We start from the raw sequence: 19,664 nt of genomic DNA on the forward strand, positions 1-19,664 counted from the left end.
GGATGGGCACTTACATGATTTGACCATCACAGTCTGGCCACTTTTAACAATCCAAGAGGTAAGAGAGACTTATGTACTCAGACTGACCTCCTTAACACTCCACTCCTCTACCATTCTCTACTGTAGCCCATCACTCCCAGCACACAGCTTTCCAGCAGAAAGAACTCTTCTTCAAAAATTACCTTGGTCTTATTTTCTCAATCAGCATCTCAGATTTTGGGCTGTCTTCTGAAGATGTCCAATGTGATCCAGAAAGCAGAGGTCAGCAACTACTGCACATTAAGATGTGCTGAGGCACTTTGGCACCGCAGAGCACCATCGCAACAGTACAACCTCTCACGGCTATATTACTATTCCAGCACCTTCTTGATAACGAACTCTGTCAAACTGGCATGCAGAAGGAAAGCTCAAGTGAGCCTCTGTTGTACTTGATGACCACAGTCCCAGATATAAGATAAGTTGCCACTGCTTGGGACCATGAATTCCAGGCAGATATCTCATTTTTCTGTGGTGGGCACACAGACATAGTGTCTTTCCTCCTTCCATCACTGTCTCAACATCATCTGGGCTGTGCTAGAGGAATGACGAAACTTGACATCACAGCAGCAATATCCTTGACTATCACCAGCTCTCCCTTCACTACTCAGGGAATGACTGTGCTGTGACAGCTGTCGTTTGTTCATAGAGAACTACCCCTGGAGCTACCACCACCTCAGCCTCTGCAGCTCATGCTAGACCCTTCCTCCTCAAAAGGCTTAGGAGTGAGTTCATCCAGCACAATTCTGGGAGACAAGCGAAGTGCAGTGATCCCTTTCAGACCCTTCTCACTCCTTAGCACTATTGCTCTTGGACCCTCGCCTGTATCTTGCGGAGCTGCTTGTTCTGACCCTGTCCAGACCTAAAGTTCATCCTAGGCCTTAACTCTCCCTAATCCTTATTTACTGTAATTGACACTGGCTTTATACACATCTAGTGTACAGTCTCCTAAACAAGCCTTCTGCCACCAACTCTTCTGCAGTCAGTGGGACAGGAGTTTTTATTACCAGTAGACAAGATTCACTCTTGCCCCTGGCACCTCATTCTAGAAACGCCTTTTTGGTGCAGACATAGTTCTGTCATGCCTGGAGAGAGCAGGCAGGCAGACTTTGAGAATGGCACTGGCATGAAATGCCTACATCACAGGAGATGGATTAGAGGAGATGTGTCAGTTGTATATATGTGAGAGTGACGTAGGCATCCCTCAAAGCATAAATGTTGGAATTGAGCTGCCTACCAAGCATAGAAATCTCAGTGCAGGAGAGGGGTGTGTTAAAGAACTGTGGGGAAGTAGTCAAGATGAATCATTGTCATGGACCACAAGGCTTCCTTACGAAGATGGTTGCTGTCTCTGAAAGGTCACTGCATTCAGCAGTAGTTTTCCCCAAATTCTCTGCCATTTATTTTTAGATTTCAGTAAGGAAAAACATACCCAACTACAACTCTAGGCACTGATAGCTATTTGTGATCAGAAGCAATGCCGAAATAATCATGCTCACACACTGCAACATTAAATTCCCTTAACTAAGCAGCAATTCAAAGCAGTGGAACAAGCCCCACCCCAGCACTGTTTTATCAGCTATCCCTTTTTAAGAAGATTAAACTGTTATATTTCTCTCCTGCTGCTTTCATTGTTCCTCTGTGAGTGTTATCCAGACCTCCAGGCAAGCATAGCTGCTTATCCTCATCTGGAGACTTCAAGTCAGGAAAAAAAAGGGAGAGAGAGAGAGAAAAATACAGACCTATTTGTCAACAAGCAATGGGTATGTATGAAAAGAGCATGGTTCAAGAATGGAAGCCATGGCCAGACTGTAAGACTACAGGATCAGCTTGGAGCTAGGACACTGCTTGGAAACTTTTGTTCTGCACTGACACATTGATAGCCACTTCTAAAGAGATCCAGATCACTCCTATAATTACCACCTATTACTGCTTTCTCTGTAGATGGGACATTAAAGCCACAATTTCCCATTAATGTACAACAATTAGTTCATGTCAATTAAGGCATAATGGAGAGGCCAGCAAAGATGACTGTCTTGGGCAGAAAGAAGTATGAAAAATAAGGGACATTTCCAAGAGACATTTTAGAGAAATACTTTCTCTTTAGGATCTTCTCCATAATGCATTTCTACTTTCAATCATATGAATAATTTGCCATAAGGTTCAATTTGTTGTCAAAAATAGCATTTAGCTGGTTTCATACATTTTAATACATCTTTCATGATGTATTAAATTCATGGATCACCTTGTATGTACTGCTGGTTTAACTTTGAGTGGTAAAGCTAAGATTCAAGTGAGTATTTCGGGGGTCTCAGGAATCCTATAACGCAATGTAGCATCCTTTGATGTTTGTAAAATGCAAATTGTTGTTGTTTTAAATCAAACATGAAGGGTTGGATTTCACACCAAAGATGGTGTAGGGGAATGAGATAGCATTTTGTAAAAAGGACCCAACTTTGTAACGATCTCCAAGTGCTGCCAGTAATTCTGGAAACTCAGCCATTTCTTTTGTTCCCTTGACAAAGTTCTTGAGTCATCAGGAGCTTGAAACAACTGAGTGGAAACACCTATCTAGTTTGGGTTTTAAGAGAGTATTTCAGTCTATGTTCTCTAAGACGCTCACCTAGTCCTGCCCCAAGCCCATTTCTCTTCCAGGCCCTATCATACAAGCTGTGCAGCTCTCCTTTAGCAGCTTTCTCAGTAATTCAGATCATGAGCACAGTAGCAAAGTACAGAAAACCCCTTCAAGCCTGAATTCCTCTACAGGCCGCTGAGTCTGCAGAACACTGCCAGGAAGCCTGGGGAAGTGTTTCCCAGAACCTTTCAGTTCCTTCCCAAGGTAGCTGCTTTGCTGATATGTTTCCAAGCCCTTCCCTGTACACCGAACCTTTTCAAATTATAGGAACTAGTTGCATTCTGTGGCAAGCACCTGCTATTTACAAAGGCAGTAACAAAATTTCTGGAGGCTTTCTTTCTTGCATACCATTTCCATACCTCAGTTACAAGTGCAAAACCAGAAGCCTGGGTAATTATGTGTTTCAATGGGCAGAGTCTCAAATGTGAAGTCATGTTTGTGATTCCTATTTCAGATGTACAGTACTGTTGAGTTTTAGGACAACGTGAAAAAGACGGCTTCATGGAGTACAATGGTTATCCTTTATGGAAAGACTAGGATTCCTTAGGATGAATTCTGCCTTAAGAACCGGGTTGAATCCAGAGTTGTCCTTTTTAGTGTTGCTCTGCTAAGGTTTGATCAATTTGTAGAAATGTAGCTCTATTTTCCAGATAATTGCTATTTTAGTTGGTGCTTATTATTATCACTTAACATTTAAACTACAGCTCACCAAGCTTTTTCAATGACAGTTGACACATTAATCTACTAACTACTGTATAGGTAGATTGACTGAAGAATTTATAGTCTCATATAAATAACCAGTATATAGTGTAAATCAATCACAATGTATATTTAACATTGAGAATGCAGTTAGCATTTTTATTTTTGGAAAGTAGGATGGAAAGGAGGGCATACTGATATTCCTCTTTCTTTTGACCCAGGCTAGTGTTCCTCTATAGGGTAACAGGTCATACATTATCCTCCCTTCAACTTTGTATCTCCAGAAGCCAAAAAAGCTGAGAGAACTTTCAAGGTGAAGTGAACCTGTCAGAGGAGAAAAGACAGGTTTACAGAGTGCTGGTTGTATGAACATCAGGGATGGAGCTGAGTCTTTGAGGCTTTCTGGGAAAAAAAAAACAAAAAAACAAAAAAAACCCCCACAACAACAACAACAACAAAAACCAAAAAACCCAAAACAAAACAAAAAAAAACAAACAAAAAATGCTAGATCCAAATGGTCGTCTCACATGCTGCTCTGTTTGATCATGTACACGTTTTCCTCTCTTGCAAGTACCAGTGTGTTCTTGGCCATCCTTAATTTCCTTTTCTGCTGCCTAAATAGCAGCAAAAATAAAATATACTGCTGCAGCCTTGCTGCTCCGTCCCTGGAACTCCAGGCATCCATCACGTGGGCCACTGCGATCAGACTGATTTGCAAATCTGAAACCAGTACGTTGTATCTTCCAAGTCCTTCAGTTATTTACCCATGGTCCCATAGAACATTGTTGAAACTATTATTTCCTGTCCTTCTAACTAATCCCTTTGGTGCCAATGTTATAGGAAAGTGAGGAGCAAAGCAAGAAAAGAGACTTAGAAGAGAGCCTGTCACTAAAATAATTGTTTCTAAGGCCACAGATTTGCAATATCTTAAAAGAGTAACCAAAATCTGGAACATGGAACTCACCCATCTGCCACAGATCTCCCTTTACCTTCTATTATTATACTGCATCTCTTATTTTTACCCTCTCTTTCTGAGAAATAATTTGTCTTTTTTAAAGTGTGTGGTGTCAGTGAAAAGATCTTGGAACTGGCAATCTACCAATAGCAAATCAGTTATGAGAGGAATTAATCAGTGACTGTGTACCAGGTAGATTTAAACTCTTAATTTATATTCTTGCACCTATTGTGTATATTCAGGCTTGTAGAAATGTTAACTCAGTGGTCTGCCTGGAGAACTAACTGCTTTTAGCAAACAGTAAGAAAAGCTCTCCAATACCTTCTGCTTAACTTTTTCACAACCAAGTAACTACCCACGCATTTCTTCCAAGACTAACTAGTTCAGCTGTGAAGGAAAGCTTTCTGAAGCCAAGTAGGAATACTGCCCTAGAGTGACTTTACTGCCATAACAATAAACCTGACTTCAGAAGTGATACTCCATATTTTTATTAAAGCTTTCATTTTTCATTCTGTCTTTTGATCATTTGTTTAAATCATTGCCTTGGAAAAGCTGGAAGGCATTTTTTAGAATTCTCTGTTACTTGCCGAGCCCAGGAGAAGTCTATCATGCAAAGTGTCTAAAAAGTGCTGCCATTTCTGTTAAGCCTTAGAAATATCTGCTCTGAAATTTATTTTTAATCTTCCAGTGGCACAAACTTCCAACAGGGTTTTTTTTACTTATTTGTTACTGCACTTTGTGAAGTAGGAGTTGCTGGTGCCTAAGGCAGACAAATGCAATGCACTACTAATTATTTGTCTCATGTGGCATCATAAATGGTTATTGCTTTGTCAGAGCAACTTATGCCAATCTTCATTAATGACTTACATGTGAACAACTCTGTATAAAGCAGCTTCAAAAATAAATTCTGTCAAATTGTTTTCCCTTGAATTTTTCAAATCTAGTAATCACATATTGCACTTATTAATGTCCACAGAAACCGTTAAATTTTACGTGTGTCCGTAAGATGGAGGAGGGGAGACAGGCGAACATTGGATTTTCAAATTTTATCAATAGCCTTTTTTCCACACAATCCATGGGCTGTGATGAGCCCCAAACTTCCCCTTAATCTTTGATTTCTCTTTAGATGACAGCATGGTTGCTGTGTGTCCATGTACAACTGACCTCTGCTGGAGAGAAGGCAGCTTGTCAGATGCGTTCGGTTGCTGACTGGCTTGCCCTCTGTTGATCCAATAAAGCAATTTGTGGCTATTGTAACTTCCTTCTGAATTCACAGAGTGAGAACTTTAAAGTTTTGAAAATAATCTTAACTCTGCCCGACTGCATATTCACCTGGTAATTAAGACATACATAATCAGATAATGCTTGCTGGCAGAATATAACAAGTTGGATAATATTATGGATTTGTATTTGATTAGAAAATGCAAAATTAGTACACGTCCTGGGGTATACTGAAATGACTGGACGTTTTTAATGAAATGCTGTTAAAAAGACATTATTGATCATAAAGCTTGCTCTTTTTTTTGGTAAAAATGAATGTAATAATATCTTCTTGGAATATAAAGGTTTCATCCCTGTCCTATAAAATTAGTAATAATACAGTTTGTGTCCCTAGAACAAGCAATCTACAAAAATGGTGAAAGCTTTTGCTGTGGATGATTAGAGAAGACAATAGTGAGTATGACGTCAAACAGAACAGAGCATCACTTGTAGGGAAATGAGCTATTCCTTCAGAGAAGTCCTTAACTGGTCTGGTTGTGTATTTTTCTTGTGTTCCCAAAGTTTGTCAGTCCTAGGATTACCTATTAAGACTATAGAGCAAGGCTTGCTTCTCTCCAAATCTCCCTACAATAGTTAATTATGAGGAGAAATTATGTACTTTTTATGCTACCCTGGCCACTGAAATTCTTTCCAAACTGTTCTGTGTAGAATTCCCCATTATTCAAGAACGACTTTTACGAGATCTATCATTTTGTTTCATGGGGGGTTTTTTACAGTTTTTCCTTGATGATTCTATTATTGTGCTATATTTTTATACTTTCAAAATTGTGTCACATTGAACTGGGGGTTACAGTGTTTTTTTAAAAACAATCCATGTGAATTACTGGTAGAACATAAAATACATAAAACTTCATACTTCATAACATAACTTCATATTTCATAACATAACATACATACTTCATAACAAAAAATGTAGGACTTAACAAGCTTTGAAGATGTATTTACAATATATATCAGTGTGCCTGGTATCATCATACAATGTGATGGCATGATATAGTCTATGATACCGTGTTGCATGTATATGGTACCAGGGCATCATGCTTACGTGCATATGATAGCATGTTAACAATAGCAGAACCTCATCGGGTACCATGGAGAACCAGTTTGATCTGTCAACTCAGGAATACTAAATTATCCCAAGGCCCTCTTAGGTCAGGAACAATTTAAAGGAATCTGCTGAGTTTGCAGAGAATTTGCAAATGATGCACAATCCAAAGAAATCTAAACAAACACTCTGGGATTTATGCTAAAGCTGAGACTAAGGCCAGCACTTCCAAAATCAAACAACAGTTTCTGAAGCTCAATTTTGAGTGTCCGATTTTGAAAGTGTCTTATTTTAATAAAGAGTTGCAAACTGAGCGACCCAAGGTCAAAACTTTCCAAATTGTGCATTTAAAACCACAGGTTCTTTTCCGCATGCTCCAGCCTGCATAAGCAGAAAATATGTCTCTTTAAGGACTCTTATGGGAGAGCAAGATATGAATCTTTCCTGCTTCGACTCCAATTAAATTGAGAAACTGTTATTTCATCACTGTGTCTTCACCCGCAATGGATGCCGTTGTTCCTCTTCAGGGTTCTTTGTCTCTTGGCCAGGCGCAGTCCATCTGTGTCTGGCAGGAACTGGAGGTGATGCGAATCCTTGATAGCTTTTCCATGCTCTGGGTATGCCTCAATCTTCCCAGGACAGGCCCTGGACCTGGGATGACAGTGGCTGGAGCTAGCGCTTTCCATCAAAACAAACCAAACATGGCTCCAGGAACAGGTTTCAGAAGGGTACCTTTCCTGCTCTCTCAGACCAGAGGGGTGAAGAACAGCGACTCTTATGTCCAGGACATCATGTCTGTAAAGAAAAAGCCATGGTACCAAAGGGCACATGTGTGAGGCAACATACCTGTGTGCAGTAAGAAGGAGAGGGAAGCTGGGTTATCCACACCAGAGGCGCGTGTTATCTACAGGAACATGGACTGGCTCCAACAGCCCTGCTTGGCTGCTCCCCCCAGGAGATGGATGTGCTGGTGTGAGAGGAGCAAGTGTGCTGCTGAAGGAGTCTGCCCCTCCTTACTGGTACCTGTCCTCACAGGAGTGGTGTGAGCAAACAGGGACAAAACAAAACCTCTGCTTTTGGGCAGCCTTGCCCTTGTCTAACCATGAAGCTGGGTGTCACCTGCTCTGGAGCTCTCCCTGTTCTTCCCCGAAGAGACAGGACCTCAGCAGGAGCCTGCTGCCCTCACGCCAGTCGTCCAGGCTGCTACAGAGCTGATGGCCAGGCCATGGTAGGGCTGATGGCCAGGCTGCTGGGGCCGGGGTGCTGGCCAGGCTGCCGGCGGGGGTGATGGCCAGGCTGTTGTGGGGATAGTGGACAGGCTGCCGTGGGGGAAATATCTAGGCGGGTTTGAGGGTGATGGCTGCACCCCAGTGAAGCTGACGGCTGCTGCCATGGGGACGGTGGCAGGGATGCTGTGGAGGCAGCAGTGGGTGAGGGCTGGGCTGCCGTGGGGCTGATGATGGTGAGGCGGCTGTTGGGCTGACAGCCAGGCTGCCGTGCGGCTGACGGCTAGGCTGCTGCAGCGGGGGGCTGCGCCAATGCGGGGGTGACAGCGGGGTACCTCGGAGAATCCGTGAGAGCCCACTTCAGGCCGGAGCTGCCGGGGGGGGGGGGGGACCAGGCGCGGGGTCCAGGTCCGGCGGAGCCAAGGGCGGTGGGTCGTGTCTCTGTGTGTGTGTGTGTGTGTGTGTGTGTGTGTCCCGGGAGGGCCCGGCGCCGCCACCTGCCCCGCGGCCCCGCCCCGGCCCGGCGCTGCCGAGCGGCGGCGGCGATGGGGGGGGGCGGGGGTCGCTGCCGGGGCCGTGCGGGCGGAGGAAGAAGAGGAGGAGGCGGGAGGAGGAAGGCGGCGGCAGCAGCTCTCGGGAGGAGCCTGTCCAGCGTGAGACAGCACATTCAGCCGGCGGCGGCGGCGGTCCTGCTGCAGCGGCGGGCGGGCAGGCGGCGCGGCGCGGCGCGGCACGGCACGGCACGGCGGGGCGCAGCGCCGCGGGCAGCAGCCGTTGGGGCAGCGGGGCGTCCCTCCGCTCCCCCGGCGGCGGGGGCCCCTCCGCATCTCCCGGGCGCCGGCGGAGGTAAGGCACTCGCGGGGGGCGGCGGGGCCGGGAGGCGGCCGTGCCGCAGCGGAGGGGGCGAGCCGCGGTTCTCCTTGGGGGCCCGGCGTTGGCGGCGGAGGAGCCGGGCGGGGGGACGCTCCTGGGGATGCGCCTCGGCCGCGGAGCCCCGGGGCGGTGGGCGGCGGCGCTCCCCGGGCAGCGGGCCCGGGCTGGGTTAGCGGCAGCCCCCGGCTGCCCCGCAGGAGCCGGCCGGCCCTCGCCGCGGGATGGGCTTTTCCACCCGGGCAGCTTGTCCCCGGCGGGGAGCGGGGAGCGGGGAGCGGGCGGGGAGGGCTGCGGGGGGGCCCCCCGGCCTCAGCGGCACCTGCTCCAGTCCCTGGGGCTCCTCCCGGCACCGGCACCGGCACCACCGGCTCCGGCCCGGCCCCTTCGGCCTCCGGCTGCGCCGCGGGGGGCGGCCGCCGGCTCCCCGGCTCCTGTCTCGGCTCTCAGCAGCTTAAAGGAAAGAGGGGTGGGAAAAAGTTTCCCCATCTTTAATTCTTTGCCCAGCGTGAGCAGCAGGGGGGTTACTCAAATCCACGACGACGGCAGACGGAGAATTAGATCTTTTCCCGTTCCTAAGGGAATTCCCTAAAGGGGTGGGAGAAGGAGGGAGTCAGTGAGAGGCCTTTTACGCGAGTACTTCATTGAAATACATGGCAAAAGGATGTTATGACGGATACATCGCCCCGGGAATCCCCCAGGGTCAGCAGAGAGCATAAGGCCCCTAGATATTTCCTAGACAAAGCCCCCCTTTTACTGACCCGAACAAATCATGTTTTGCTGGCAATATTGGCATTGACAGAAAGTACAAATTTCAACTATAAATACATATAAAATAAGGATTCTCAGTAGGCCAAGCAGTCTAACCTGCTATTATAGGGGGGATGAGGTGGAATGAGATGGAAAGACCTGACGTGAAGCTGGCACGTGGCTTTGGCACTTGCACCTGGCAATTTATCCTGACATACAAGGGTTTTGTCAGCTCTTCGCTTCTGCGTGAGGACATTAAATTACCTGTGAAACGGCTTTAAATATCATGAAGCCCAGTGCTGCAAAACCTGTTTCAGAATGGAAATCCAAATCCCAGTACCATCTATCTTCTGAGAGATAGTATTATCAGAGCCACCAAGGAATTTCATTTCTGTTACTAACAACATGCTTTGTTGAAGTGCCTCATTTGTTCTTGCTAAGTTAATGGGAAGAAGTTATATGGGTTTTTTTCTGGTTCGTTTAAGTTCCTCTTTTTACTGTCTTTCCATTTGAGACAACATCTCTAATAACAGTCTCCATGCTTAGTGAAAGTGAATAAAACACCTTCTGTAATGACTGTGTAGCACTTCACAGCAAGAATGTGTTTCCTCAACTCAAAACTTGGGACTGCACCCAAGGTCTTTGCCCCTGGGAGTGCTCTTACTGGTAACCATCCTCTGTTTCATTTTGTTTTCCCCAAACCATCCATTCATAGTCTTGAAAATACAAAAATGTGTTGCCCCTTCTGTACCTTCCCCTCTGTGCGCAGAATATTTTGAGAATTGGGACTTGCTGTCCTTTTCCTTGATACCTGATAGACCTCTGAGGGCCAGGTGTGTGGACGTCCAAGAGGTTGCTTAGTGTTGGATTAGCTCAATTTCTCCTAGCTCTAAACACCTCTGCCTCAAATTAGTCTACCCTAAAACTGCATTAACTGCAGTGCTGCCTTATTCACAGTTAAAGAGAGGAATCTATAAAGGAGCAGCAATAAACCACACCCTACGCATACAGTCATGAATGAGAATTTGGAAATCTGGCTACTGAAAGAATAGTCAGGCAAATACTCCTCTGTACCCTGCAGATCTTAAATTAAGAAGCTGACCTTCCAGCTTTTTCCGTAAGAGGAAGGGCAGTGAGCTGCCCTTCTTTGTGATGCCTTTCAGTGTCTGTTATTTTTATTATTGAAAGGCATTTGTTTGTTTTCCAGTTTGTGTTTTTCCAGCTTCAGGTTCCTGGTCCTGTTATGTCTGTCATAGATAAAAGCCTTGCTTTAGCAGCTGTCTTCAGTGTAGGTGCTCTAAATGATGCAGCAAGAACTTACCTGCTTTATTTTCAAATAAATTAACAGATCAAGTCTCTTGGTCTCCTTTTCTTTTGTAAGACAAGTTTCAAGAATCATTCCTTCCTGACATCAGTTTTCCAATCTGCAAGAAGATAGAGAGGAAATACCAGATAGAGCTGGATGCAGTGGGTTGTGGTAGAGGTCTCACCATTGCAGGGTTCTGGACAGTGAGGTGAAATGGGCTGTGAAGAAAAAAGGTAAGGGAGCAGAACAGAAAAATGTAAGGGTGTAGAAAGGCATTGCTGTTTTTCAAAGCTTCCCCAACTTCTGCTAATGATTCAGGTAATCATGTGGTATCTTGCAGCTCCTCAAACTTGACTTCTTCACACAGAGGTTTAAAAAATGTTCACAGTCTCTCTCTAGGACTACTCAGGCTTATTACTAGTGTTATGCCTCAAACGCCCTGTTGAGCTCCTTTGGCTTGGTTTGACCAACAACAGCAGTAGTAATTAGGAATGTTTCAGAGTCACTGATGCCTAGTGCCAAAATGAGCTGCTACTTGGAGGTAGTGGTGGGATGTTAACAGAAAGATCCTCCGTGTTCCACCCATGGGTTTTAATTTTCAGGGAAGTCAGAGGGAGCTAAGACTTGAGGTGCGTGGGGAAATCCACATCTGCAGAGGTATGGTCTCAGGCATTTCTGCAGCTATAGCCAGACATCATGACCTCAGTGCCGTACTCATCTGATATTTTCTTATTTTTATTTTAAAAACCTTAAATGAAACAAACCATAATGACTGTAGTTGTAGTCTGTGTGTAAAAGGGACGTTTTCTGGCAGGAATACTGATGGAGTATGCTGGCAAAGTGCCCTTAGTACAGATGTCTCTTGTATTAGTAAAACCGTGCTTTTGCCAGTGCAGCTTATTTTAGTTCATCTGAGCAACTCAAGTTATACAGGTGAATACACATTTATGTGTCTGTAAGGGGGCTTGCTTTTCAGATGATGGATTGTATGGTCTTCCACTCGGCTGACCTGTATAAGCAGGCAGAAATGGTAATGCAGGAATGATACTGCTTAAAAAACAGAAAATTTGAAAAATCTGAAAAAAAAGTGTCTGAAAAGCTGTAGCGGCAGCCTGAGTCCCTGGCTCAGTCAAAATCTCAGATAGACACAGTATGTCCCTTTTGCTGCTTGGTAATTATCCATCTAAAACCACGCTAGCTCTTTTTAGTCAGACATGACGTTGGGAGCCGTTGTTCACTTGGCCATCTGCAAGCACTCAGACTAAGGCAGCATACAGTATACATGAGCTTGCTCCCCCAATACTGTTCACTTTAGGTGGTATCATCTTGCCAACTTTTCTGGGAAATGGCTACTTCCAGGCAGATGGCAGGAGCTGCAGGAAGCTGTGAAGCAGACTGATGTGGGAGCTGCTAGATCTCAGAGACAAAAGACACCTCTGATCACTTGTGAGTGCTATGATGTCCCAACTCCTCCTGAGCTTAAAACTATACCCCCTCTTTTTTTTTCACTGTGTTCCTTCAGCACTTTTTGTTTTCCCTTTTGAGGCAAAAGTGCTCTGGTGAGTGTCCAGGAGTGCACTGCAGCAGCAGAAGACACGGAGCAGGAATGACAGTTCTGGAAGTGTTTTGTGGGCAGCACACCGTAACTCCGTGTTGAAGTTTCAAGGGCAGAGGACTCAGTCTGATCACTGCTGAAAGTAATAGAAGTTTCTTCATGACTCCTCTAGTGCTGAATCAAGCCTGTAGAGTGGTGGCAGGAGTCAGCTATGTACATTGTTTGGAAGCTGTGAGACATCTTCAAACTCTGTTGAAGCCAATGAGAGTCTTTGCATTGTCTTAACAGACTTTGGATGAGATTCTCTGTAACTGCTGCTTTGACCTGTGTGCAGATAACCTGTGATATCAAATGAATAATTGCTGCTCAGATGACTCTTGTGATTCTTGGCTATTAATCTTAGAGTAAAAGTACATGTTATTCTATTTTCATATTTAACACTGCTCCCATGCATATGGGTCAGCTTACCTTACGTGGAGAGACAGGGTACATCAACCTGAGGAACAAACCTCTCTGGAGCTCTCCTGGACCAGTGCAGTTCTACCCTGTGTATTCCCCAGGTACCAGCTGACTGTCCCCGCTTGGCCCTAGAATAATTAATGAATAATTTGGCAGAGGAAGAGGGCTCATTTACTGCCACTCAGCAGAAAACAATTACAGAGGGAATCTTTTAAGGACATAGCTTTTTGTTTCCAGTCGTATCTTCTCCTCTTCACATTTCTCTTCCTTCTTGCTATCGTTCTCTGAGGCTTATCCTTTTCTCCCTTGCTCAATACTAGTCTTAACACCATGTTTCCTCCTCACTGGTCTTCCCTTCCCTTCCCTTCCCTTCCCTTCCCTTCCCTTCCCTTCCCTTCCCTTCCCTTCCCTTCCCTTCCCTTCCCTTCCCTTCCCTTCCCTTCCCTTCCCTTCCCTTCCCTTCCCTTCCCTTCCCTTCCCTTCCCTTCCCTTCCCTTCCCTTCCCTTCCCTTCCCTTCCCTTCCCTTCCCTTCCCTTCCCTTCCCTTCCCTTCCCTTCCCTTCCCTTCCCTCTTCTCTCCCTGGGATAGAACTGGTTTTAGTTCCTTGTTTTTTTCTCCCTCCATCTGCAGTGTTTTGCACATAATTCCAAATCCTGCTCCTCAGTTGCTCATTTTTCACTTCAGTCCATCAGAAAGATACGGTTTGTTTTGTGTTCAAACAATGGGGATTATAATAAGGCAAAGATACAGAGCTACCTAATACAATTAAATACAACTAAGTATAATGGAGAATATATTGTTTTATCTATTTATGTCAATATCTCCAAGCCTTTTCTAATGCTTTATTCTAGTATTTTCAGGCTGAACTTGACAGAAAAAAGCTATCCCCCAAACTATGCTATGTTAGTATTGAAAGTTAATCACTGTAGGTCCTAGACCACATGCAGGCAAAATGTGGATCTCTCTTTCTTTAAACTGTTCAGCCCTTCTGTTCTGTACCCATTAATACAGATCTTAGCTTTTAAAGTGCATAGACAGCGGTATTAAATCCATACTATTCAAGGCATGCCCTTGTTTTGTGTTTTGCACATCAGGCCACCACTGTTAGGATCAGAGTGGTTACCAGGTCACTTGGTAATTGGGGCAAAGTCATTTCAAATTATTGCTATTGTATATTTTCAGAAATTAATATTTAACAAAATAGGCTCACAGAAAAAAACCCAACCTGATAGCAGACTGCTATCTAGTATGGTTCCTTGTATTTGAATTTGTCTCTTCTGGTTTAAGGACTGTTCCACTGACTGAGCATTTAAGAGAATTTCTTCTCTGATTCTCACAGTACAAAGTTGGGGGACTGTCTAAACTCATGTGACTTGCTTCATAATATGTTTGTCTTCTCTTTAAGTAATAGAAAAGAATCATGATTTTCATTAATCACACTATTCAAAGTTGTATGACTTTGGGGTTTTTTCATCAGTTTGTTTCTAGTTACATTTTGAGCAGTTGCTGAACCAGAAGGTAGTCTGCATGATAATCCTGAAGGATTTCAGATCTCCATTTGTCCCTAAACAAATTCTTACTTTCTTTGTCCTTTTTTAGCTCTGCCTGTTCCTACAGCTTTGTTACACACTCATAGCAGTTTGTTACAGACTATCAACTTCTGCCAGCCTTCATTGCCTAGGAACAAAAATTACTTCTGCAAAAAATAGAGAAAAGATAGTTCATGTTCTACATACATATGGGTATAAACTGTGTGGTGCATTAAACAATGAATGGCTTAAAAATCTATAACCTTTTGGAATGAAACAAGAAATCTGACCTAAATCGTACCCCCTAGTGTGCAGTTAGCTATTCATGTACGTAATCTGCTGCACTTGGCAAAGCCTGTGAATGTTGTATTCCTGCCTTTCACTATCTCCATAGTAGTAATAATAATACAAAAACATTGTGCTGATGGGATAGGAGGGTATTGTACTGAAGACAAAAAAAAAATACAGTGATGCCATTCTCTGTTTGTACTGAAAGAGCCCGTGGGAAAACTGTCCCATTATTTCCCACAATATTTTCTTTTTCACAGAAAGTTGATTAATAGCAAGAAAACACAGGAAAGCCTAGTTTCTCAGCCTTTATGGGCCTCTTCAAATGTATTAAAAACACCCTGTGTAGATTAAATACTGTTTTTATCAGATGATTATAAATTATAAAGCTTTGGGGTTTTTCTCATATGTTTAAAACACAGAACTCAAAAGATGATGGTAAATTATATTCTCTGTAAGGGCTAAGATGAAAAAAAAGATGTTGCCGCCTTACTACTAATGTTCTCCACACCTTTTACAGGAGCCCTTCCTTTATGTACATAACACTGGGTTTTATTGTTTACTTGTCAGTGAATCAGAGGACAGGGTAGTAAAAAACTATAGACAGCCACATTGACATACAAACATATGAGTCTTTTCAAACAAAATAATAATATGATGCAATATTAATATTAGTCAATAGTAGTATTGATTTTGAAGTCTTTAAATGAAGATCATGCTTCCTCGGTGTTGATTCAGTAAATTTTAAAGTTCTTAAAGTTTAATTATAAACCAGTTATTCTTCCCAAGAAAGTTTCTGATCTCACTAAGTGATGAATTAGGTGTAAGTATAATTAAAGTCAGTGGCCTCCCATTTTTTGTGTTTTTTTTTTTTTTTTCTTAAAATACTATATATATCTATAAAGCAATGAGACCTCTGTGCTTTCTTATATCACATAATACCCATTTTTGCTAAAGGGCTAACTGTATTACCCACTTATTCCTGGGTTCTCCTCAGTTCTCTACAAATTGTTGCAGTATCACAAGAGACTTTTTAAACTATGTTCCCCTCTTAATCATCAACACTTTCTGTTGGAACCAATAAACCCATACATTTTACAGTTTAATGTGGCTGGAAACCAGACATGAACCATTTCTGATTGCCTTGTGGACCACCAGTGGTCCCATATTTTGAGAACCACTAGTAAAAGTTGATTTATTTTCCAAAAATACCTATAGCATTGGGTTCCTCGTTTGAAGAGAACTGGTGGCATCTGGCTGGTTGGAGCTGAGGTCCCGGCGCAGTGGGTCGTGCACTGTGGCTTACTTCTGGAGGAGTCCTGCAGTGAACTGCAGATATGTGATTGTCTCATCATTTAGGCAGGGGACTTGTTTTCTCCTGCTGTCAGTCAGCCCATTTGCCACATTTCTTCCCTGTGGAATCCAGGGCACTGGAGAGGTACATGTGTGCATGGGAGGAAAGATTTCATGTGCAACCAACGTTGCATTGGTAGGTGCTTAAGGTGCATAGCATGACCACATCTTGAACCTGGGATGCGTAACTGAATCCCTCAAAATTGAAGTTCTTATGGTGCCTGGGAAGCTCAGCTAAATCTATACCAAAAAAAATGGTATAGAAACAGAAACCCAAACCACAGTCCTCAAAAATCTCTGCTTGGCTGTCACCTAGCTCTTGAAGAGCATGCAGTCTCTAAAAACTCCCTTTTTCACCTTGAGTTCTGCTTCTGGATGTGTTCTTACCCTTGAACCCCCAGACTCAACAGCCTGAGTGTCCACTGTCTGTCTCACCTAGGCTGCTTCATCTAGTTTGCCTTTCTTGAGCCCATCTCTCAGACTCTGTGCTCTATGCCGAACTGCAGCTGAGAGCATGTGCACCCTGGTTTTAACAGGACTGACTTAATATAAAGGAGTTTCAGGTAATTTTTGCCTTTGCTTAAAGAGATATTTGCCCTCATCTGTGCTTGAATCAGCAAGCTATGTGTCTTCTGCCACAGGCACCCTTCCAGTGTTTCCCACTGAAGCTGCTCCACATAGATCTGTATATATGAAGTATATATATGAAGAATCAAAGATTCTTTGGGCATGACAGAGCACTTGGGAAGAAGAGAAAGGACTCTTCAGCACCTTCCTTCAAGTACTCAGCAAGCAAGAGATGTCTTGGGCTTCAGATACGAAATACTGCATTGTGTTTTAAACTAAACAGTCATTGCGTATAATACAAACTAACCCTGAAACAAAGACCAGAAGGCAGAGGCCTCAGTTAGGGACTAACGTTTGCCCTCTTGCATCTGCTTCTTCTGGTCCAATGAATCTTTGTAGAAAAGAAATTAATAGAAAATAGCTTCAATTATTAAGAATGCAATCTCATTCCTCTAGTCTTTCTCACCCATTAGCCAACAGTCACCCTACAGAGGTGGGCTGCAGTTTTCTCAAGACAAAAAAACCCTCTAAACCCCAAAACCCACATAAACAAACAAAACCACCAAAACCCATGTTACTCCCATTTGGGTGGAATACTTTAACCACAGAAAAGACAAATGGAAGACATAAACTTTCACAGTCTTATGTTCACAGTCCTCCCTCATATTCAAATTCTTAGCTATTCTTTGTATGTCCTTTAAATTATGCTGTTGACATCTGCATTTATCATCTTGTCTTTTTATCTTGGCATATCTCTTTCCACTTAGGTGGATCAACAGGGATGATTGGCTAAGGCTAGCTCTGATCATGCACATTGCTTTGTTACTACAGCTGAAGAAGCCCTGGGAAGTACAAAAGGAATGGTAGTGTTGTTTCTTCCACTTTGCTTGCTTAAAAATTGTGAGACTTATATGAGATACTTGGCGTATTTCTTACAGCCAGGACTCTTCCCTGCTTTCTAAATATTTAAGTGTATTGACTTCAGAGATTAAATCAATGTAAAATATTTTTAGCCTGATTACATCCTTACAAACATCAGCCACAAAGCAAAGCATTTTTTTGTTTTAAGGGAGCAATGATATCTGGGTAAGTCTTCCAGCAAAACCTGTATGTCGGTGCATAGCTTGTTCTTTGATGTCTGTCTGGCAGTTGTCATAACTGGGTTAAGAAGCAGATGCTAGAGCATGAATTTTTCATGTTTGGGTAAATGGCTTTAATTATCAGTTTGCTGGCCATATACCAGTAGGGTTATCTCAGAAGGAGGGTAGAAAAGTCAGAGGGGTCAGGTTTACCTCCCGTAAGTGGAAATACATGTTTTAATACCTGAAATGTTTGCAGGATGGAGAAAAGGAGACTTTGTTCCGCTTCTGGAGAGACTAGCAGACATCTTGAAGTGAAATTCTACATTAGGTCTTAGTAAGTCATTAAATACACTCCTGGAAGTCACTTTGGTACTGTTATGATGAGCCAGATATTTTATATAGGTTTTGAAGAAGTGGTGATATCAAAGATAGGAGCAGATATAATGGAAATCTGAGCATTATATGAGCAGTACATACAAAAGAAAATGAAATCAGAAACATGAAATACAGAGCTCTCTCTTCTAGATAAGTGACCTGCGACTTGAAGATTAGATTATGTTATGTTTCTCATGTTATCCATCTCTAAAATCCTATCAGTTTATAGCTTGTGTTTGGTTCTCTTCGAATGAAAGAAAACTTTTTTAAAGTATTCTGCTGGGTCCTGCAGTTCCTCTCTGAAACAAGCTGGGAAATTCACAAAAGATAACACAGTGAGACTAGTAAGACCAGTTAATGTGTGGGGAATGTAGTCACAAAGATTCAGAATTGACGTAAATCCATTCCCAGCTGTGTGCAAAGCTACATACAGAACCCTGTGTTTTACTGCAGCCAAATAGTAGAAAGATAACAGAAACAGAAGCTAATAGAGAGGGAGCTGACCAAGAATACCTAGACATCTTGTATTCTAGAAAATCAGGATGTTGCCAGGCATGCAATTGGTTATTTTGTTAAAAACATCCGCTCTTCATAAGGGGCAAGATTGCTGCTGAGTCAGATCCTGAGGAGATACAAATCAGTACTGGCTGCATCATTTGAGGATCATCTCCCAGCACTGTATGTGAGATCATTGTGCAGTTATAACTGAGCTCATTAATGCTTTCTAAGGGAAGATCCAAGATGCTTGAAAAGACCTATTTAAAATCTAGTTTTCTTTGAGGTGATACATGTGGTCGGTTCTGTGGAACTCAATATAAAGGGAGCATAACTGGTGGAAGATGTGCAGCAGCTTTGCTAGAGTGACATGGCAGTATGTAGTACTTAAATTCCTTCTAATCCCAGCTGTATTTCTTACTTATTTCTAGCAAACTGTTACTAGCAGCTTGTTCTCTTCAGCCTTGATGGCTCTTCCATGGAACTATGCTTGTTGGAACTGAGAAGGTCATGGTAAATTTAGGATGCTAAGGGGACATGAGAGAATGGGATGATGAGAAGGTTATGCTTCGTTGATACTACACCTGGTGCTGGAAGAATGGGCAATAGCAGAATTTTCTCATATGCTACTTTGTAAGGACCCTATAATTCTGCTGTAACTGAGTTCATTTTGTAGTAGGGCCATGATGGAAGAACAAGTGTGAAAAGATTAAATGGTGATAGATTCTAAGGGATGTATAACTGAGCAGTTGTGGGTACATATCTTACACCCTGTCAGCCTCAAAATAAATAGGCTAGAGATGCGCTGATCTGTTTCATAGCAACCAGTAGGAACCAAATCTATGGATGCTGTGATTGTAAACCTTTACAGAACAAAGTACAAGACCTTTGCCCGTCTGCTATAACTTTTCAGAAGCTGAAGGATAAAAATGGTACATTCCCTGAAATCTAACACTTAACAACCATTTTTATTTATAGATAAACACACAGATGCAGTGTAAAAAGCCTGACTGTTTTGCCTCAAGATTATGTAGAAAAAAAAAGTCTCTCCAATTTTACTTAGTGTTTCCCTGAATTCATCACACACAAGATCCCTTAAAATGCAGCAAATGCTAACTTTTTGCAGCTGCAAATATTTGCCTGTTGTTGTGATCTTG

The 19,664-nt window shown here is 43.1% G+C and overlaps 1 protein-coding gene across 9 annotated transcripts in view; it reads left to right on the plus strand.

The window, feature by feature from the left end:
• Window positions 1-7,793: 7,793 nt before the first annotated feature.
• The window catches only part of DYNC1I1 (dynein cytoplasmic 1 intermediate chain 1), a 198,393-nt gene continuing 186,522 nt past the window's right edge, over window positions 7,794-19,664 (plus strand). For 3 of the 9 annotated variants that reach the window (XM_074898003.1, XM_074898007.1, XM_074898009.1), the window contains exon 1: window positions 7,796-7,879. In XM_074898003.1, the coding sequence (XP_074754104.1) occupies window positions 7,866-7,879 (14 nt within the window). In that variant the 5' untranslated portion in view covers window positions 7,796-7,865. Of the gene's footprint in view, window positions 7,880-8,345; window positions 8,724-12,457; window positions 12,501-19,664 lie in introns of those variants that run through there. The other 6 variants (XM_074898004.1, XM_074898005.1, XM_074897999.1 and 3 more) reach the window with 5 other exon arrangements.

Source organism: Athene noctua, chromosome 2 (genome assembly GCF_965140245.1).
Source record: "Athene noctua chromosome 2, bAthNoc1.hap1.1, whole genome shotgun sequence".
In the NCBI taxonomy this organism is placed as follows: domain Eukaryota; kingdom Metazoa; phylum Chordata; class Aves; order Strigiformes; family Strigidae; genus Athene; species Athene noctua.